This window comes from Mytilus galloprovincialis, chromosome 9 (assembly GCF_965363235.1).
Source record: "Mytilus galloprovincialis chromosome 9, xbMytGall1.hap1.1, whole genome shotgun sequence".
NCBI classification, from domain to species: Eukaryota; Metazoa; Mollusca; class Bivalvia; order Mytilida; family Mytilidae; genus Mytilus; species Mytilus galloprovincialis.
Genome location: NC_134846.1, coordinates 78,355,936 through 78,379,517, shown reverse-complemented (window position 1 = coordinate 78,379,517; position 23,582 = coordinate 78,355,936). Strand labels below are relative to the sequence as shown.

Here is a 23,582-nt window from a genome sequence, read left to right as displayed (position 1 = left end):
TTTACCGTTATTGTTTTGATAATCATTTCAATGCAACTAATGTGTGAGCAGAGTGTGTATATTATTTTGTAAAGGTCACTGTATATTTCTCGGCTTGAGGTCAATTCGTTTACCTTGTAGCTATTTAGCCGCAGGTGTGAGTTCAAGCGTACACAGGTATGAATGTTGTTATTTGGAAAGGATAAACAGAAAGGATTAGAAAGAGTATGCTGTATTTAATACCCTAAGATTTAATACACGATGAGAATAAAGATACAATAATTAAATTGTGTAAATTAATTGAAAATAAAATTCAGATTCATAATTCTGAAAGTGTATAAAAATAAAAGGAAACAATTTTGGATTACTTTCTTAGCGGCAATTGGCGTAAAGATTCAAATATGAAGTAAAAAATAGTAGTTTTAATCTTTAATAAAAACTAAATGCAATATTTCCCAATTTGATATATCATTGCACATGCATCTGTTTGATATCATTGACTTTACCGGAATTTTTTAACTTGTATTCAAATCTGGCTGTTTAATGCTCATAAAACTATCGCAATTTTAAAGTTTTTAATTGAAAAAAAATACAACATACAACATGCATGATTTTTTTTAGTTTCTTTTTAACATTTCATTCTTACATAATTAAATTCATTTGACAATCATTTACACGAACTTTTTGTGAAAAGAGTACCAATGATCTAAGCTAAGGCATTATTTTTTTTGAGGATTTTTGTACATTTTTTTTAAAATTCTATGATAATATTTGTGCAATGTTGAACATGATAGCCGTCATTAATACAAATAAGTGATACAGTAGTTGTAATAAAACTTATATTTTAGTCATGCATAATTGATATTGACGAATTTAGAATAGTTCGTCCATACATCGTTGTTCTTGAAACAATCATTATTAGTATACATGTAAGTTTCCTGGCGTATAAGCGCCATTGAGGATGAGCTCTAGAGAAAGCAGACTAGTAGCGTTTCGTTAGTTTGTTTGTTGGGAAAGGAGAGGAAATGCAACCACTTGTACAGATAAACGACAGAATTACCATACAAGCATTTATAGTCAACACAACCAGAAAGAGTTCCCATCGTTGGACGGGGAATATGAAGGCTTCCAAGAATGAACAAGTGACATGTCTAACTCTGAACAGTTTGAAAACGGACTATCGACATCGACCGCTTGTTCAAGATATTTGAAACTGCATGCATATATACGTATACGTTTATGATAGTGATGAGTTCTTACGTCTGACAAACACTAAATTCCTTCATGGTTATATCTTGCCATACGTTTATATTGGTTTGTAAGGTGATTACTCAAAATCGTTATTTGAAGATGTAGATTCATTTCAATACAGAAATTTCGTCTATATATTAAGTTTCACAAGTGTATACCACGGAGAAGCTCTGAAGGTACATTACTCCCATTTTGTTTGGGTGTGAACCATCGATGTTTACAGCAATATCAAAGAATAAGATGATGATGGTAGAAAGAACTATGGGCGTCATGTGGCAAATATAACATGCATATCGGACCATGAGTTGTCAATCTGTATGAAATGATTTCCAATACAACCATATTATTGAGAAGGAATGTTCACATGCTATACTCTCTTACTAGTATTACAGGGTTCTTGTGGCGTCCACCTTAGACACACATCTTTTTAACGATGTTTAAAAAAAAGACAGAACCAATTTAATGTCATATTTCCCTTGAATACAAAGAAAGAAAAAAGGTCCCGAAATTAATTTGAAACTTTGATACTCAATAGTTTCCCAGCAAAATATTCACATCCCTTGGGGATAATTAGTGTTCGTCTATTTACAAAACTTTTACCCCAATTTATTCAAAGTATATGTTTTTTTCTTATGTTCAATGTATACATGTATATATTTTAAATTGCGCTATAGTTCCGTAACTTTCTACCCAGTCGTATAAACAAATCGTCGACAAGTGCGTACATTTTTTTAAATCAATATTTCTGGTATGTTCCAATCTGTCCTTCACTATTGACAATGAGTATATATTAGTTTCCCAAATTCACCCTTGGAAAAAATATTTAAATAGATTTTAATTTCATCAAATCTTATTTTTTGGGTATTATTTATATTTTTATGAATAATATTCTTTACATCAGAAATGTTATTTATAAACAAGCGTATGAGTTTAGTACTGACAAGTAAGACAGAGTTGTATATTATACATCTGATAGTTCAAAATGGAAAGTTATAAGTTATCCGCCGTGTACACTGATCAATACCTGCAGAGGTGAAACGATGCATGAACTTGCAAGCCCGACAGGAAATCGCTTGAATCCCTGGACGTGTCACCTCACACCCCTCACAATACCTTTGGAAGTAATACCTTTAGCCATGCTGGTGATCAGATGAGGGAAGATCAGAATTTATTTGAAAAAAGATTATTACTTTAAAGAATTATGAACAAATTAGATTTTCGAAAACAATTTTCACGGAACACTTATTTATGATTTCAACTTTGACTTTTTACCTAATTCCAATATCAACAGTTTAAAAACAAAAGACCATGGTAATTTAAAAAAATAAGAATATCTTCCGTATCAAGTCAGTTAGTCGGATAAAACAACCGTACGATTGACAAGATATCGACACGCAATTACGACTACATCGGTTACTGTAGTTTTGTTCCTTTGTGGTTTATAGACATATCGTTGTTCTTAATCGGGAAAGAAGACAAAATGGCCGAACGCAGAGAATTGATACTCTAAATTTAAAATCGATGGTGATCGCTTATCTAGCGGAATAAAACTTAAATAACTATGAATTTGAGCATTTTTATACTGAATGAACATAATATCAATTTTTGATTTTTTTGCGAAGTTTCCCTTTAAAGTACAAAGTATCAATTCAAAATAACAAATCCAAAGTAAAACTATTTCTCTTTAAAATGTAAAATATAAAATAAATGCCAAAATTACTAAATCATAAAATGTACTTAATCTCAATTTCAGAATGTAAAAGTCTCAAAATAAAAGTTTCACAAAAGTATAATTTTCTAAAGTTAAATTATGAGTGCGAGATAAATTTTGTCTCACACTACACAGTCAACTGGTAGACTGGTAGACAGTCTTATAGGTCCAGTATAATGACATGAGTAGTGTGAGGTTAAGCTTCCGAAACACTGACTGTTTTTCTAAAAATATTCTCAAAAATAAAAGGTGAGTCAAAAATACATTTTTGTCTAAACACTACAAAGTCAACTAGTAGACTGATCAACAGTCTTATAGATCCAGTATAATAGACTTTAGTAGTGAAAGGTTAGGTTTCCGAAAGGTGACTGCTTTTCCAAAATTTCACAACACTATTTATATTAAAACCAAATATAAATCAATATGACTCGACATGTAAATATTACTCTCATTAACAAAAAAAATAGACATTAATTAACAAAGCCTATTCCTATAATGTTTTGATAAAAACTTTGATAAAAACATAAACTTTCCAAGTGACATATGCTAATTACAATTAGTCTTTAATCAAACTGTGACATATCGAGTACTTGCCACAGCATAGGTAAAATTAATTAAACAAATTAATTAAAATATTACAAAATTCAAACATAAAATTTTCTTTCTTAAAATAATACATAATTTTATCCAAAATAACACTAACACAAATTTAAGCAAAATAACACACCATGACATATCCCAACTTAGTTTATTTTTACACCTTCTGCACGAATGAAAAAAATTCCCATTTAATTCAAAAAAGATTTTATCTTTCTGATATGCAAAATACATTTAACTTTTATATAGCTAGTAATTGCCAGGCCTTAACATTATCTCAACTGCACAGGTAAATCTGTACACAGAGTTGTTGAGGTGAAAATATGGCCATATTTGTCCATTTGTTATGATGATCCTTAAGGTTTATGTGGACCCTTTTCTAAAACATAAACATATTTGAAATTTATTTATCTAGTGCATGCTATGCCTTAAAACTTATCCAGATGCACATCTTTGTCTGTACTCAGAGTAAATTTCAAAGTGAAAATGCAGCCATTTTAGCCAAAGGGTCCACATGAACCTTAAAGCAAATGCATGAATTTGTCAAAAATATTTGTTGTGTAAAGATAAAAGACAATTAGTAAAAAATAGATCAAAATGCTGCCAAATAGGCATGAATATGCGTGACATCAAGCAAATTGTGTCAGACTTAACTACACTGTATTTGGATGAATCACGCATCTAAGACTAAATTATCAATCAGTTCACATCCAAAATCCAAACAGATTTAGTGTAAAGACGTCATAAACAGTCAGAGAAAAACATGACCTTGTGCAGTGCCAAGATACTGGTATCTACCGATTATAGAGCCATAAATGTGCAAATATATGTATATCATAATTGGTACAATGTAACCTTTTAGAATAATTTAATTTAAAGGATCAATAAGTTTACCATAATCATTAAAGACTGTATGTCTTAGTAATTTCTTTTGTTGGGTTTCTGTCATTTTGGCATTATATTTCAACATGTCCTCTTTATATATCCTCAGTCTTCCTGCATATGATCCTGGTTCTCTCCGTGGACTCTGGCCATGGCTTCTCCCACCAATAAAAATTCCTGCCCCGAAATTACCAATAGTGCAATATGATATTAAACAGCAAACACCAGTCAAACAATCCTTTTATTCATACATTTTTGTACATGTATGTCAAAATAGAAAATTTACCTATTCACACTACAAGTGGAGCTGTATGACTGTGAAAGCATGAACATGCATAAAGTAAGATACACAGAAACCTTTCAACACCAAATCCAGTCAAGACCATACATGTAGATGTATATTGAAAAACTTTCAACACAAACACAGTTTAGATCATAGCTACATGTATTTACTAGAAAGTTTTGAAGTTGAAATTTATTTAAAATATATTTTTTCTAGCTCAGTGATCCATGATGTTTTGGTAAATTACTGATATGGTTGTATGAAGATTAATTACAATTGACAGCTATGGAGAAAAACATTTCTCTCATCACAGACTTGGTTGTTTATGGAATTATTTTGGTGTTCAGTTGGTACATGTATAAGATGTTGATCAAGCCCTTTTTATCACCACTACGAGCAGTAAGTTTTTATTTTTTCATCATTTCTTTTTGTGATCATCATTTTCATGCCAAGCACAAACATTTTCTTATATGACAAATCTGTCTATTTATATATATTATAACCTGAATATTAAACCTAACATTTGAATTAATTGAGATAATGAGTAAACTGCAATGAAACAGCAAACCAACAAGGTTGTTTAACAAAAAAGTCATGCTTAAGTTTATATTAGAAAAAAAACAAGAAAATAAACTTGAGCACTAAAGTTAATGTGAACTTTATATGTATATTATATGTTATTCAGGTCTCAGACAGGGTATATACTGTGACATTCCCGGCTTAGAGTTTATATCCCCTGAGCCGAAGGCGAAGGGGATATAAGCCATAAGCCGGGAATGTCACAGTATATACCCTTTCTGAGACCTGAATTACACATATATTACGGATTACCCCTGACTTAATGTTATTTTCCAGTGCAGGTATTTGTTGACAACACATATATATATTGAAAAACCCAACCTGATATGTTCGGCATACGTGAAGGATTTTCTAATTTGCTGTGAACATAATTTTATTGTGTATGTAATAATTTATAATAACACTTTTAACATTAAATTTAAGTATTAAAAGTGTAAAATGCATAATTTTGTATCAAAAATGTATTATTGACTGAAGCACGTCATTATTTTCCCTCTGTGAGCCTCTGACAGTGTGATAGCTTTTGACTACGTCACATAGTAACCGGTGTTATGATGACGTTTTTGAGGTTCCAATTGGGGATAAAAACGTCGTATATACCCCGGCAGTTTCCTGAATATATACTGACATCCCTGTGTTGTTATCCAATCACAAACCTCGACACATTTGTAATCCGTAATATATATATATACGCCTAAAAAGTGTACATAACAACACCAATGATATAAAAAGGAACTATAAATGTAATTATTTATAAATATTTTGGATAACAGATATCCTTCGTCAGTCAGATTCTGATGTTAGATGAATCATCTTTAAGTCTTCTTAGATTAAACTTTTACTTGTAACGATCCAGCTCCCACGTGGGAAAAATCGTTGACTATTATTCAGACGTTTGATATATATATATATATATATATAGAATTATAACAGATTAAACAGATTAAACAGATCACAGTTGTATGATATCTTTAAATTTGTTTACAGGTTCCTGGATTAACATACTATCCAATAGTAGGAAATATGTTGGAAGCCAGAAGAGCAGAAGCTATGACTAATGCATTGAGGTATAGAATAGGGACTGGAAATAAACTGCACCTTAAACAAATGTTATAAAAAGTTTACACTTGCATAAAGTGTTAGTCCTTAAAATAAAGTGGGTAAACATTACAATACAAAACAACAATTAAAATGGTTCATGTGTTCGATTAGATATAGAAAATTTGTTTATGAGGAATGCTAATATGTACCTTAGAGGATTTTTTTCTCTATCATTCTTATTTTCATGATAGTGATGAACGAGAACTATGGCCTTATCATGTCCAAAAAAGGCCATATGATATCAGGGCAATCTTTGACTAGCAATAAATTGTGTTTGATGTTATTGTCCCAAAACTCAAGCAAATCCCAAAAAGGCCATCAGATATTAGGGCAATCTCTGACTAGCAATAAAATGTGTTTGATGTCATTGTCCAAAATCCTGAGCAAGTCTGAAAAGGATGTCAAATGTCAGTTCAATTATGGACTAGAAATAAACAGGTATAACAGCGTTGCTATGAATGCACAGAAAATTTGTACTTAATATTTCATTTCTTTTCTTTCTATATTTTAAGGTGGATGACACAGCTTAAATCTAAATTGATAAGATTTTATTGGTTTGGAGGTCAAGAGAGGTTACTTACTGGTGACCCCGAGGTTTTCCAGCACATACTAGTTACAAATAGTAAAAATTATCACAGACTAGATGCACAGTAAGTTCACTGATCAAATCTACACAAAATTAGGGTGTCTTTGTGTGAGGGTTTTCTTGTCACCTTTCAGTTTTGAGTTTGTTTACCTAAAGTTGTGTATGCTGAAGCTTAATTAAGATAATCAGCTAAAGAAAGAATTTTGGGCTGCACAAGGATTTGTATAGTACTATATAAATCCTTGGGCTGCACCCCTAATATATATTACATTCATATAGCTCTTTCTAAATTGAAAGAGTCTTAGGCTAAATGCTTACCAGTAATCCTGAAAATTCCTTGCTGTAGAAAGAGTCCTAGATAATATTCAAATTAACTCATGTTTCTAGTTAGGGAAATAGCCAAAACCGTTTAAAAGTTATTTTGTTATTTTTCAGGAATAATGAAATAACTGGATTGACAGGAAGTCCAGCATTATTTGTGTTGTCTGGGGAACACCATCATATGATTAGAAAGATTTGTAATCCTGGATTTGTTCTCAGTCTTCTTCATAGTAAGTTGTACAAATTTTGAAGTTTCTGATTGATGGATGACTGTAATAAAGTCTGGTGGTAAATTTAAAATGCATATTCAGTAATGAGAACATGATAATGTGATATGAGTATAAACCCTCAGTCCTGCTTAGTACTAGACTGACAGACTAAGCCAGATATTTAACATCCTTGTTCACATGGTTTGCAGGAAGACATGTCACCCTACCCAGACACATTATTCTGGCTCCAAACCAATACTGACTGCAGCTTGCTGAACCATTTTCAAGTCTTTGGTTAAACCTGGCAATGATTCAAACTACCATGGTTTCCAAAACAGGTGTTTTTTTCCCCCGACACGATTTGCAAATTATATTTGTGTTCTCCTGATCTATACATGAAACATTCGCATGATGTATAGGTGAACTCAGTCACTTTCACAGAAGAAAAAAAATAGTTCATGTGATCCCTTTGACAAGAAATTTTCTTCTATACCTGCACACCTTTCTGGTGGTCATATTAAAAGTAATATAAAGAGTAATATCTGGAAAAACAAACCCTAATTAAAACCCTCTCACCAAAATCATCTTTACCTAATTTCGACTTGTCTGAGAAGCTTATGATATTTTTTAGCCTATCTTTAACTTTTTTTTCTTGTATTGAACAGCTATGATTCCAGTATTCCAAGAAAGAGGTAATGCATTATTCCAACTGTACAACAAAGCTTTATCAGAATCTAGTACAGATACTGCAGATATAGATATTCAAGCTACCCTGAGTCGTTTAGTAAGTTATAGAATTATTATATGTGCATAAATTATTTATATTAAACTTTAGTTTGTCTTATATATGGTTGCTTAAATTATGAAAATTAATTTAATAGGTTTACTGATTATCTGTATCTATTAGATACAATTTTCCTGAAATTTTGAAAATCTGTTCACAACCTCACTGTTAGCATGATGTATAATGTCTCAATACTAGAAAAACCTCAAACTTTTAGAATACATAAAAGCAACAAAGGGTACTGTTCCTTGATTAGTTATTCATTGTCCTGAATCTGCATAAAATAGTGTAGATTTAGTAATTATTGTGTGCATTTATTGGTAAGATTTTTAAAAATGAACAAAAATATGATATTTGTTATTGGAATTTCAGGAAAAAATGCATACAGATACAAGAATAAGATATCAAAATGACAGTTCTTAGTATTGAGATACTCACCAAGATTTATGGATAAAGAAAACTAATTTTTCTATATTTCAGACATTAGATGTGATATGTAAGTGTGGTTTCCAGTATGACCTACAGTCTTTAGAGAATCCAAAGTCAACTGGCGTAATGAAATTTAGACATCTTGTAGATTCTGTTAGAACCACGTAAGTTTGTGACTCAGAAATTCAGAATAGATAACAAATCACAAGGCTTTTGCTTGAAAAGTGTACAATTATTTATGACCACTTATTCATATCCTACTGAATTTATTATGATACTTAAAATATATATTCATACAACTGCCACAGTGGTCATGTGGAAAGAGTTTGCTTGCCTCGAGTGCAGGAGGTCATGGGTTTTATCAAATTAGTAGATTGGGGTTAAAACAATAATTTTGGTAAGGGTGACAAGTACTGTATAGCAGGTTATTTTAGCAGAGTGTTAATTTTTCGCTTATTTTTGCGGATAGAACAAAATCACCAAAATAAATTACACCAAATTAAAGTGTACATGCAAAGGTATTGATAAAAGTTTTGAATCCATCAAAATATTTTGTTTACCTTATTCAAAGAAAGTCATGAAAATTAACACCTGTGAAAATAACCTGCTATAAGGTACCTTGTAAACTAGCATATTAAAAAATACATTAAAAGTATCAAGTACAAAGCAGGGTTCATATCCATATTACAGGAACATGTTCTCATCCTGTTAGGCATGTTACATTTGCTACAAAAACACATGATTGTTTATTTGAATAAACACACACACATTCATCATCATTATTACTTTATACTGGAAAATGATTACAGCTCATAAAATAAAAAAATAAAAAAAAACATTCATAGCAGAATCATTTCTATAAACATTGCAGTTAGGTGATATTATTATCAAATTATAGTTTATACCAACTGCAGTAGAATGAGCATTGCAAATTATTTGATATCTCACACTATGATTCTGCAGTCATTTCTACAGATAGTTTTACCTAGGGAGTTGGGGCATAATGTTTTGGGGTCTGTGCATCCGTTCCTCTTTGTGTTCGTCCGTCTGTCCCACTTAAGGTTAAAGTTTTTGATGAAGGTAGTTTTTGATAAAGTTGAAGTCCAATCAAACTTGAAACCTAGTACACATGTTCCCTATGAAATTATGATATGATCTTTCTTAATTTAATGCTGATCAGAGTTTTGGCCACAGTTTTATGGTCCACTGAACATAGAAACGATAGTGCGAGTGGGGCAACTGTGTACTATAAAGGCATTTTTTTTCTTTTTTTTTTCATGTATCAATTATAATAATTTATATGTAGAAATACACTTTTTTTAGTTTTGTAGATTTACTGCCTTTTTCAAGACTACTTCCTACAAAGAAAAATAAGAAAACCGCAACAGATAGAGAATTTGTTATAGAATTAACCAGCAAAATTATTAAAGAATATGAAATGCAAGAATTAAATGGTAGGTATATTGCTATACAAAATTAAGAATATGATGCAATGTTTGCGAATGAGACATCTACAAACTAGACAACTCTTAAGGGCACATAATGGCCTGAAACAATGAGCAAAACTTATACTGTAAATGATTATTTTTCACATTACTGTTTATTATCTTATCTGTTTTAAGAAGAAAGGAACGTGAGAAGTATTTTTAATCATTTTGTCTATTGGATATTAAAATGCCTTGACTACTTACTAAATTTATAAAAAAAACACTTTGACCTAGTTGGGTCAATTCTGTTTTAGGAAACCCTTTTCAATAGTTAAATTAATGGTAAAACAATACCTGAATTAATTCTTGTTATGATCGGAATCATTTCAATATTTTATTTACGTCTCACCTTATGCATTTAAGGAATGACTGTAATACTTTTTCTGTCTATGAAGAAATAACATAAAAAATTCGGAATAACTTGCGTAGCGAGTTATTTTAAAGTGTGCACCACATTTTTTAAGTTATTTTGAATAGACAGATAAAATATTAGTTATTTCTTCTAATTTAATTCTTAACTCCATTTTAACCAGAGTAAACCATAAAAAAACGTTGATAACGTCACGGTCACATGACTAAATTATGTCTATGAGCTGATAAACAAAACGACGTCAGCCAATCAGAAGACGTGTTACATTCAAAATTAAATTATTCAATTATAAAGGTTGTAACGTGCATGTACACACTGAAATCTACAATTAATTATCAAATGAAATAAATAAAACAGTAAATACAAGTATTCAATAACTGCTTAAAAAAAACTACTAGATAGAAAAATATGGGACTGGGAAAGTTCTCACTTTTTTGGGCATTTGTATAATTTAAAAGATTCTTAAGCAACGGGTGTATTCTTCTGACGTTTCAGTCTCTATGTATGACATATGATAAAACTTTTTTTATATTAACACCTACCTATAATTTTTTTAAGTTAAATTTATTCAGATTGGTCCACTTCATCTCTATTGAAAGTATGAACAAAATTTTAGTTGTTGAATTGTGATTTTTTTTCACAATAAGAGCCCAAAAATGGGCAAAAACTGTTGTTATATCAGAAAATCATCAAAATTGGGTACTTTCAAAGGGGCTTAGCAAACAAATAGTGCACCACCATATTATTTTTTTACAGTCATCTAAACCCACAAATCAGGTTAAAAAAAAAATTTATTCTAGAAATTTTTGGCTCAGAGGTGTACATCCTTACAGTGCTTTAAGTCGTGATTGAAAAGTTTGACCTTTTTTCTACAGCAACTAAACATAGAGATTTGTTAACTTCATTGATGTCTGCCAGAGATTCTGAAGGATCAGGATTATCGGATAAAGAGTTATTCGGTCAAATCATTGGATTTATTTTTGCTGGATTTGATGTAAGTAAAGTTAATTCAGAAATTAAACATTCATTTATTATTGTATTTTTTAAACAATGGTCACATATATCTCTTTTGAGTTTTGTTGTAGTTGATAGACTTGTTTACTCTTGTCTGAAAATATCACTGGTATTTGTAGAATTTCTTGACAATTTTACAAAATTTTACAAAATCCTGCACATTTCTGTATTTCTGTATTTAGTTGCACTATAAGAAGTTGCATATCTAGTATGAGGTTTATTTGCATGTAAAATGTTTTGGTCTTTTTAGTGTTTTTCGGGGTCTTTATTATTCCTGGGAGTTTTTGATATAGACAAACCACCAAGGCACTGTTTATGATGTTTAACAGTACACATCTTCTATAAGCTTGAATGTAGGCTATTGCTTAACCACACAAAAAATATTATTCATCTCAATCAGCAAAATTGGTACATACGAAATAGATAAGCCCTTTGTATTTAGAAAATTTGCTTTTAGAATACTCAAAATACAATTTTTTCTTCTAATTTAATCATAACCTTGAAATGACTTTTGTTTTCATTTCAGACAACAGCCACAGCTATGACCTGGATTTTATTACAGCTTGCACAGTATCCAGAAATACAAGATAAAGTAAGAGCAGAGGTGAATCAAGTCTTCCCAGATACCAGTATATCTGAATGTGACTCAGAAAAACTAGACAAGTTAAAATACCTTAACTGTGTTATTAAGGAAACCATGAGGTAACTTTTAATGAATGTATCCATAGAAATATAGAGTTTCAAAAGATTTAATAAAGAGTTCTATAGAACATTTGATTGTTAGAGTTTTCAAACTGCTTCTTTATCAAGGTATTTTATATTAAAATGTTTACTGCAGTCTTTCAGGAAGATGTTATTTTGATAAAATATTTCTATAGAAAGGTTTTATTATGGAGATAGATATTTATATTTGATAAAAATTTACTGATATTTTTCATTCCAATTTTATTGTCTTGCCTTAAACAGTTTTCATGAAATTTTGGTGACTTGTTTATATCTATTTAAATAACCTCCCTTTAGTTTTTTAGCTCACCTGGCCCTTTTCTCATCGCTTGGCTTCTGTCGTCCGTCGTCATTTAACTTTTACAAAGATCTTCTCCTCTAAAACTATAGGGCCAAATGAAACCAAACTTGGCCTAAATCATCCTTATGGTGTCTAGTTTTAAAATGTATCCGATGACCACGCCCATCATCCAAGATGGCAGCCATGGCTAAAAATAGAATATGAGGGTAAAATGCAGTTTTTGTCGAGCCTGCGACTTTTGTCGCAGAGAGCTCAACATAGGGATAGTGATCCGGCCATGTCAGTGGCAGCAGTGTGAGCTAACTTTTTTTTAAAAGCTTTATATTTTAGAAGGTGGAAGACCTGGATTGTTCATACTTTGTATATAGATTTCATGTTACAAAGTTTCTGTCAGTCACATGTCCAATGTCCTTGACCTCATTTTCATGGTTCAGCCACTACTTGAAAAAAAGTTTGGATTTTTTGTGTAATGTTAAATTTTCTCTTATTATTTTACCTCATTTCATGGATCAGTGAACAAGGTCAGGTTTTGATGGTCAAGTCCATATCACAGATACTATAAGCAATAGGTCTAGTATATTCGGTGTGTGGAAGGACTGTAAAGGGTACATGCCCAACTGGCAGGTGTCATCTGACCTTGACCTCATTTTCATGGTTCAGTGGTAATAGTTAAGTTTTTATCTTTTTTTCTAATACTATATGCAATAGGTCAACTATACACATGGAAAAAAGTATTGCAACACCTTGATTTTTTAAAACTTGAAAAATCAGCCTTTTATTTTGGATGAAATATGATAAAAGGTTTGTAAGATAATATTGAAACATAGTGTATGATCACATTGGCATTTTAACGAACAAAAAATGTTTGAAAAAAAAAAGATTTATCTAACCACAATTTTAATAACAAAATGAAGTGTTTTTTGTACAAAAAACAGCATTTTACAACTTTTACTGTAGTCGAACTTTACAATGTCAGACATTTCAAAATTAATCTTTAGATGATTGTTCACATCATGGTTGATCGTTATACGCCAAAGAATTAGTACTTTGTGCGCAGCCTCCATTCAAACAGCTAACCGCCACTTAGCATCTTCTGATTCCTGCCATAAATCGACTAATTTGTTGCTAAGGTAGCAGCAACCATTTCTGATGAAGGGTATTGTTTATTTCATCACGTGTTTTGACTGGGGTGTCATTTCGCCAACATTACGCCCGATAGTGTCCCATATATGCTCGATATGGTTCATATCCGGGCAAAGATCGGGCCAAGGAAGATAAACCGAATTCCATTGGAACAATGAATCTTCCTCCACGATGCTAATTTCCAACTTTGGCGAGCTCTGCGCTGCATTGGATACGGACAACTGTGTGTCTGTTCGTAAGCAAAAGTCCCGGAATGGTCTTATCGCCGATAACCAGTAGCGATGAGTCGATCTCGAACAATTTTCGTTAAAAGGCTCTTGTATGCCCACCACTCTCTTTTAAGGATTGTATTGTATACAATTGGTTTCTTTCTGACCAAGCTTCATTATGCTTGATTTTCCCTAGCAGATGGCATAGGGGGTCTTTTTGATCTCGGATAGTCTTTCACAATGTTTATTGCCTTATTTTTATTCTCAAAACGACTAATAGTGGAATGGTGATGACCAAAGATACGTGCGGTTGTTACAGCGACATTCCTGATTCTCTCTTGCTGACAATCTGCCATCTTGCTGCGGTTAGGAGTTGAGGATAACCCATTGCAAGGTGTCAATCACATAAATTTATAAACTTGGTTGTTTAAAGTGTTGAAAACAATGAGGATAAAAACACCTGTTTTTCTGTTTACGGGTACAGTAGCTGCATGTGCAGATAAGAACTTATCGAGTCGATGATTATTGATCAAACTCAGGTGATATTTAAATAATGTTTAACTAGTTCTATTTTAACAAATTATATCACAAAAAATTAAAGAGTGTATTTTTAATTTCAATTTCAATTTGGTGTTGCAATACTTTTTTCCATGTGTATATATTTGGTGTATGGAAATGTTTTATGATCTATATGTCAGTCGCGCAGTAATTATTTTTACAGTTCATTGCTCAGTGTTAAGTTTTTGTATTTTGGTCTGTTTTTCTTAAACTATAAGCTATAGGTCAACTATATTTGTTGTATGGAAGAATTGTTAGCTGCACATGTTTGCCTGGCATGGTTCATCTGACCTTGACCTCATGTTCATTGGTCAATGTTTAGTTTTCTTAGTTAATGTTAAGTTTATGTGACAGTTTTAATAAAGCTTTTAATTTAGGACTATCAACATACCGGTAATATCAATTATAAGTAAAGAAGGCGAGACATTTCAGCGTGTGCACTCTTGTTTTCTAATAGCTCTGAAACTAAAACTTTTAGAGCAAATCTGACATGAGGTGAAATTGTTCCTTAGAACAAAATCTTTCTGCCCTGATATTTTCAGATGCATCAGACAACCTGTTGTTGGGTTGCTGCCCCCAAATTGGTAATTTCAATGAAATTTTGCAGTTTTTGGTTATTATCTTAAATTTTTTAATAGATAGAGATAAACTGTCAACAGCAAATCGTTCAGCAAAATAAGATCTACAAATAAGTATACAATAACCAAAATGGTCAATTGACCCCATAAAGAGTTATTGCCCTTTAAAGTAGTTTTCACACCTTTTCGTAAATTTTTGTAAGTTTTTACAAAAATCCTCTCTGAAACTACTAGGCGAAATTGAACCAAACTTTGTCTAAATCATCCTGAGGGTATTGTGTTTATTGTCAATTGACCCCTTTAGGAGTTATTGTCTTTCATAATCAATTTTTGTAATCTTTTACAAAAATTTTCTCCTCTGAAACTACTGAGACAAATTTAACCAAACTTGGCCACAATCACCATAAAGGTATCTAATTAAAAAGTGTGTCAGATAACCCTGTCTACCAACCAACAGGGCTGACATTGCTAAAAGTAGAACATAAGGGTAAAAAGCAAGTTTTGTCTTATTTTTTGAACGGCTACAAATTAAGAAAATCTGAAAGGAAAACATATCTTCAGAATAATGAGCTCTACCAATTGTCCATATATACATCATAATTGTTAGACAAATTATTATAGGAGTTATTGCCCATAAATGACAAATTTTATAAAAAAAAATTCATTTTTGCCATTTAACATGAAAAGTATGATATTTAAGAGAGAAACATTTTTTTTCTGTTCTGCCTCACTATGATAGATAAATAAACACTCTATTAATAAGCCATATTTGAGAGTGTGCTTTGTTTGTTATTCCCATAGACCAAGGTGAAGGTGAGTGACACAGGCTCTTGAGAGAGCCTCTAGTTTATTATTTTCTGATATGACATTGAGAAGTTTTTGAAAAAGCGATGGCTCATTCATGCACTCATGGGGCAGCTCTTTATTACTTTTAGATTGATTTCTCAGATAATACCTGGTATAGACAAAAGGTCAACTGTAAAAGGTTAAGAGAATGATTGCAAGGTGTTGATTATGTCTTAAAAAAAGATTTAATACTGTATATATTTAATATTAAAATATAATCTTGTTTTTCAGATTATTTCCACCAGTTCCATGTTTCTTTAGAAAGAGTTTACATGATGATGTTATAAATGGCTATAAAATCCCAGCAGGCACTGTTATAGGTCTCCATGTTGGTGCATTACATAGGTATGTATAATAATGATCATACTTGATAAAATGGTTACAAAATCCCAGCAGACACTGTTATAGGTCTCCATGTTGGAGCATTACATAGGTATGTATACTTGATAAAATGGCTACAAAATCCCAGCAGACACTGTTATAGGTCTCCATGTTGGTGCATTACATAGGTATGTATAATAATGATCATACTTGATAAAATGGTTACAAAATCCCAGCAGGCACTGTTATAGGTCTCCATGTTGGAGCATTACATAGGTATGTATACTTGATAAAATGGCTACAAAATCCCAGCAGGCACTGTTATAGGCCTCCATGTTGGAGCATTACATAGGTATGTATACTTGATAAAATGGCTACAAAATCCCAGCAGACACTGTTATAGGTCTCCATGTTGGTGCATTACATAGGTATGTATAATAATGATCATACTTGATAAAATGGTTACAAAATCCCAGCAGGCACTGTTATAGGTCTCCATGTTGGAGCATTACATAGGTATGTATAATAATGATCATACTTGATAAAATGGTTACAAAATCCCAGCAGGCACTGTTATAGGCCTCCATGTTGGAGCATTACATAGGTATGTATACTTGATAAAATGGTTACAAAATCCCAGCAGACACTGTTATAGGTCTCCATGTTGGAGCATTACATAGGTATGTATAATAATGATCATACTTGATAAAATGGTTACAAAATCCAAGCAGGCACTGTTATAGGTCTCCATGTTGGAGCATTACATAGGTATGTATAATAATGATCATACTTGATAAAATGGCTACAAAATCCCAACAGACACTGTTATAGGTCTTCATGTTGGAGCATTACATAGGTATGTATAATAATGATCATACTTGATAAAATGGTTACAAAATTCCAGCTGGCACTGTTATAGGTCTTCATGTTGGAGCATTACATAGGTATGTATAATAATGATCATACTTGATAAAATGGCTACAAAATCCCAGCAGGCACTGTTATAGGTCTCCATGTTGGAGCATTACATAGGTATGTATACTTGTTAAAATGGTTACAAAATCCCAGCAGACACTGTTATAGGTCTCCATGTTGGAGCATTACATAGGTATGTATAATAATGATCATACTTGATAAAATGGTTACAAAATCCCAGCAGGCACTGTTATAGGCCTCCATGTTGGAGCATTACATAGGTATGTATAATAATGATCATACTTGATAAAATGGTTACAAAATCCCAGCAGGCACTGTTATAGGCCTCCATGTTGGAGCATTACATAGGTATGTATAATAATGATCATACTTGATAAAATGGTTACAAAATCCCAGCAGGCACTGTTATAGGTCTTCATGTTGGAGCATTACATAGGTATGTATAATAATGATCATACTTGATAAAATGGTTACAAAATCCCAGCAGGCACTGTTATAGGCCTCCATGTTGGAGCATTACATAGGTATGTATAATAATGATCATACTTGATAAAATGGCTACAAAATCCCAGCAGGCACTGTTATAGGCCTCCATGTTGGAGCATTACATAGGTATGTATACTTGATAAAATGGTTACAAAATCCCAGCAGGCACTGTTATAGGCCTCCATGTTGGAGTATTACATAGGTATGTATACTTGATAAAATGGCTACAAAATCCCAGCAGACACTGTTATAGACCTCCATGTTGGTGCATTACATAGGTATGTATAATAATGATCATACTTGATAAAATGGTTACAAAATCCCAGCAGGCACTGTTATAGGCCTCCATGTTGGAGCATTACATAGGTATGTTTAATAATGGTCATATACTTATTAGAATGACTACAAAATCCAAGCTGTACATGTCCATCTGACATGGACCTCATTTGACAGTCAAATGATTAAGATTTCTTTGATGAGGTCGGTTTCTCAAGTACTATTAGTAAAAAGTCAACTATCTTTTGTGTATACAATGATTAAAATGTGTACTTTTATTTCTGACAAGGTTTATCTAACCTTGACTTCTATTTCATGGATCACTGCTAATGTTAAACCTAAAACAATTTCTGAAATAAAATCAATTTTAATCAGTAAAGTTATAAAGCAGACAATACATTTCAGCATTGCCAATTTTGTTATTGATCTTGCTGGAGTTATTACCCTTTAATGTTTGAAAAATTATGTTATAGATCCCTTGTAGTGAAATTATAGAATTTATATAGACATCTGTATAGTAATGGGGGAATATGTCAGTGTCTTCTGAACAGGATGAAACAGTTTTGTGGTAGTTGGATTATTTATTTCCTACTCATTTTTGTGTCGTACCACTAACAGGGTGAAGCAGTTTTGATAAAATGGAAGAGTATACTAATTCAATTCAATATTTTATTTACGTCTTACCTTATGTATAAAATTACACAATACATTTATAAAAGAAACATTTTGTATACATAAGCCAATCTGTACAGATTTATGAGAGATGATAATCAACTAAAACAATATGAATGTACATAATAAATATTAAACCATTTACATTATAAAACTTCTCCTCGGAACAGAACGAAAGAGTTGTATATAGGGGAGTGGGAGTATTTGTCTCCTACAGAATGAAGCTGTTGGTTTAGAGTTGAAGTATAATTTGTCTTGTACAGTACCTGTGAACTTGTTCAATCAGTAGTGAATGAGAGGCAGTATATGTAAATTGCAAACTCTCCTGACGGAAAATCTATTTTCATTTTGTAATATTATATATTTAATGTTTGATGTAAAAGTAAATAAAAGTTCATTTTATTTCAGATTGAACGTGGAAGATGGTGAAACCTTCAGACCAGAGAGGTTTTTATCACCTTCAGAATCCAAGACATTTATGCCATTCGGTAAAGGACCATACATGTGTATTGGAAATAAATTTGCTCAATTGGAAATTAAAACTGTGATATCAAGACTGATTAAAGAATTTAAGTTTGAAATGAAGCCTGGATTTACATTCCGTAGGGTGATGAGTATAACTATTAGACCACACCCTTCATTGGTACTGAGAATATCCAAAATATGACAGATTTGTATTGATAAAACTTCAAAAAGTTTTAAATTCTCAGGAAATAATTTTTTTTTACAGATTTTGTAACATATGCAACCATGATTGCAAAATTTTTATTGAAAAAGTATTTATTCCTTCACTACTCTAATGAATAGTACATTTTAGTAATTAATTTGTATAACCACAAGCACCAAAAATGTAAAATGTTTGATGTTTTTAGTTTTGTTGTATATTAATCCAATATTATTTAATTTTTTTTGTGAAAGTCACTTCTAAGAAAGTTCTATAAAGAATACAATTTTGCAGGTTAACACATTAGGAGATGATACATTCTTTGGTATTAAATGATTAGATTAAAAATCTAAACAATGTATGAATTCAAAAGGAGTAGGTTCAGTAAGACCCCTTTTTGGCCTCAAAATATAGCAGTTTTAGAAAATTGTGAAAATGTAATCGTTTAGATATTTATTTCAAAGTAGAATGCTTCTGCTACATAAATATGGGCTGTTTTTGACAAAACAATGCACATATATCGGGTACTAGCATCATTAAGTCATGCTAAATTACTGAAATCTTCACAATTGTAGCATTTTACTTAAATTTTAGACGGTTTCCGTCTGAAATGACAGTGGGCGCATTCGTGTTCATTTATAATATTGAAATGCAAGTTGTATTTGATGATAATACATAATATATATAAAGGTTGAGGATGAACACAGATGCAGCCACTTTCATTTTTGACAAAAATCATCTGAAAAGTGACGATTTTTGGCATATTTGATAGATTTTTCATATTTAAGCTTGAATCGGGGCATTTTAAATGACTTATTAAGTTAAAATCTTCCCCATTAACTAATTGAATCAATTGAAATAGACACTTAAGTGTTTAGAAAGTGTCTAAAATCTTTCGTTAGATGAACTTGAAAATTGAGGCCGAAATCAGCCCTTACCGGACCTACTCCTTTGGAAAAATCAGAAATTTTTTAGTTCATTTGTTGTTTTTTGGGGTATTTTAAAAAAAAAATTGATTATAATTATTTGAATGATTGTATATAATTAAAAATAGATTTTGATAATCTTATTGTTGATGTGAACATTTGCTTTGCTTTGCACTATAATAAAATACACAATTTCTATTTAAACCAATTTAGGTCCTACTTTGATCAAGTTACAAACATAACAGAAAAAAACATTGAGAGAGAGAAATAAGAATGAACAAACAAACCTTTCTAAAATAAATAATTTAATAATGATTTATGTGGTACTAGAGTTACTATGTACCAAAATGATATATGTGGTACTAGAGTTACTATGTACCAAAATGATATATGTGGTACTAGAGTTACTATGTACCAAAATGATATATGTGGTACTAGAGTTACTATGTACCAAAATGATTTATGTGGTACATGACTACATTTGAAAATGCCTGTACCAAGTCAGGAATATGACAGTTCTTGTCCATTCGTTTTTGATGCGTTTTGTTATTTGATTTTGCCATGTGATTATGGACTTTCTGAATTGATTTTCCTCTGAGTTCAGTATTTTTGTGATTTTACTTTTTAGAGTTACTATGTACCAAAATGAATTATGTGGTATTAGAGTTACTATGTACCAAAATGAATTATGTGGTATTAGAGTTACTATGTACCAAAATGAATTATGTGGTATTAGAGTTATTATGTACCAAAAAATGCAGACAAAGTTACCATGAACTCATGTAAGGTAGCATCCCTATTGGCATGTTAATCATAACACCAATAGACACAGGTTTAATTTTCAGATAAAATAAATCCGGGAGAGTCAACATAACAGACAATATTTGCATGGTTGTCCATTGTTGATGAGGTTCATAGGTGTTTCTTGTTTTTTATATTGTTGGTTTTCCTGTTTGAATTGTTTTACACTAGTCATTTTTAGTGCTCTTTATAGCATGCTAATCTATGTGAGCCAAGGTCATGTGTTGAAGGCTGTACCTTGACCTATAATTGATTACTTTTTATACATTGGGACATGGATGAAGAGTTTCTAATTATCCCTCATACAACATCTCCTTATTTATAAGTTATATTCAAAGCATAATAATCTCAAGGTATGAAGCAATGATTTTGTTATGCCTGCGCCTATGATAGTAGGATGGGAATTATGTTTTTAAGTCTGTGTAAATGTGTTCTCACATGACATTTGTTCTGCCAGAACTTATTTCATAGGAACAAAAAATGAAAATTCTGGCTTTTATCTGAAACCAAAGCATTTAGAGCAAATCTGACGCGTGGTAAAATTGTTCATCAGTTGAAGATCTATCTGCCCTGAAATTTTTAGACAAATCATACAAGCCCCTGAATTTGTATTTTAAGGAAATTTTGAAGTTTTTGGTTATTATCTTGAATATTTATATAGAAAGAGATAAACTTTAAATAGCAGTAATGTTCAGCAAAGTAAGATCTACAAGTAAGTCAACATCAACACAATTGTCAACTGACCCCTTAAGAAGTTATTGCCCTTTAAAGTCTTTTTTTTTTTTTAATTTTCCATAAATTTTTGTTATCATTTCCCAAAATTTTATCATCTTTAACTACTAAGAGAAATTTAACCAAACTTGGCAACAGCATCAATCTCTTGTTTAAAAAATGTGTCCAATGTGTGCCAACTAACATGGCCTACAAGGCCAAAAATAGAACATAGGGGTAAATTGCCTACAAGGCCAAAAATAGAACATAGGGGTAAATTGTAGCGTTTGGCTTATATCTCTGAAACTAAAGCAAAAGTATAATGGTTGCATTATTTCATGCATCAATTGTAAACAAAACTAGAATTGCCATTGCAAGCAATAGGGGATGTCACCCTTCCCCTCATTGCCACTAAGTGGCAGCCATTTCAAAACAACTTAACAGTGAATGCACATCTATGAATTGCGATATATCTTTCTGTAAATTTTCAGTACAATGAGAGCATTGTCAAAAGTTTCACATTTCTGCTGTTTCCATGGCAACGGCAGCCATTTTGAAAATTCCAAAGTCAAAAGTCTTATCTATACATGCCAGTTGACAATAATATTAAGTTCCATTAAGTTTGGAGTATTTTGAAAATATTTAACATTTCTGCAGTTTCCATGACAACGGTGGCCATTTTGGAAATTCCAACTCCAAAAGTCTCATGCAGACTTGACAGTCAACAATCATATTAAGTTTCATTACTTTTTGAGCATTTTGAAATTTTTGACATTTTGGCTGGTTTCTATGGTAACACATACCATTCCAAATTTCTAATGGCAGATACTACACTGGTACATGGGAGGGAACATACCATCAGAGTTTCAATGGATTTGACCTACCATTTTAAGGAAGTAAATGCCACTTTTTAAGGTTTTTTTAAAGCGTTTTGACCAATTTTTCAGCTGTTTGATAATTCCAGGTAATGACATATTTATTGGATTCATGTGTACAATAGGTCTTGGTAATTTTGGTAGCCTAAATTCAACAGCTGTATAGAATCGTATGTCTAAGTACTGGTTAAAATCAATATCAGAAAATGCTGATTCGTACTGGTGGTTAAGAATGTTTGCTTTTTCTTCTGCATTTATGATGTCCTTACCATTCTTATTAAGCATGCTTGTGTTACTACTTTCCTTCTTCATACCTTTTATATACGACCAAAATTTCTTGGTTGTAGCATATATTTGTTCTCTGTCTGTATGTGCTTTTGTTGGTTCTTCTTGTGTCAGAATGTCTTTGACATATTGGTCGTGGTTGCTTTGAAGTTGCTCTTGCACTTTTTTCTATAAAGTTTTAAAACTTTCCAGTGTTGCTTATTGTTTGATTTTTTTGCTTTGTCGTAAAGTCTCTGTTTCTTTCTTATCATTTTTTTAGTTTCTGTTGTCATCCAGGGAAGATTCAATCTCGTGTTAGTATGCTTTGATGGTATGTTATTTTCAATTGATTCTGTAACTTGTTTTTGAAGTTTGTCCATGATGTTTCTACACCTTCTACTGCTGAATTGTGGTCTTAGGTCTGATCTTATACCTTCCATGTTTCCCTTTTTATACATGTATATTTTCCTAGGCGGTTTTTTTATGAATTTTTGCCTTTGTATTTATAGTGATCTTAACAAGGTTATGATCACTTATTCCTGGTTCTACTTCTACTTTTTTTAATTATAAGGTTATGGTTGTTTGTGAAACATAAATCTAGAATGTTGTTTTCTCTTGTTGGTTCTGATACAACCTGTTCAATAATATTGTAGTCATTTATGATATCTAGCATCTTTTGGTTGATGTTTGTACCATACTGAGCTACTGG

General features: G+C 31.7%; 1 protein-coding gene across 3 annotated transcripts in view; it reads left to right on the top strand.

Moving 5' to 3' along the window:
* Positions 1 to 20,541, top strand: part of LOC143046041 (uncharacterized) — a 28,024-nt gene extending 7,483 nt beyond the window's left edge. For all 3 annotated transcript variants that reach the window (XM_076219001.1, XM_076219003.1, XM_076219002.1), the window contains exons 2-12: positions 4,920 to 5,102; positions 6,270 to 6,349; positions 6,896 to 7,033; positions 7,405 to 7,520; positions 8,165 to 8,283; positions 8,764 to 8,876; positions 10,036 to 10,166; positions 11,445 to 11,563; positions 12,110 to 12,285; positions 16,173 to 16,286; positions 19,041 to 20,541. In XM_076219001.1, coding sequence (XP_076075116.1) covers positions 4,989 to 5,102; positions 6,270 to 6,349; positions 6,896 to 7,033; positions 7,405 to 7,520; positions 8,165 to 8,283; positions 8,764 to 8,876; positions 10,036 to 10,166; positions 11,445 to 11,563; positions 12,110 to 12,285; positions 16,173 to 16,286; positions 19,041 to 19,299 — 1,479 coding nt within the window. In that variant the 5' untranslated portion in view covers positions 4,920 to 4,988 and the 3' untranslated portion in view covers positions 19,300 to 20,541. The remainder of the gene's footprint in view (positions 1 to 4,919; positions 5,103 to 6,269; positions 6,350 to 6,895; positions 7,034 to 7,404; positions 7,521 to 8,164; positions 8,284 to 8,763; positions 8,877 to 10,035; positions 10,167 to 11,444; positions 11,564 to 12,109; positions 12,286 to 16,172; positions 16,287 to 19,040) is intronic.
* Positions 20,542 to 23,582: the final 3,041 nt, after the last annotated feature.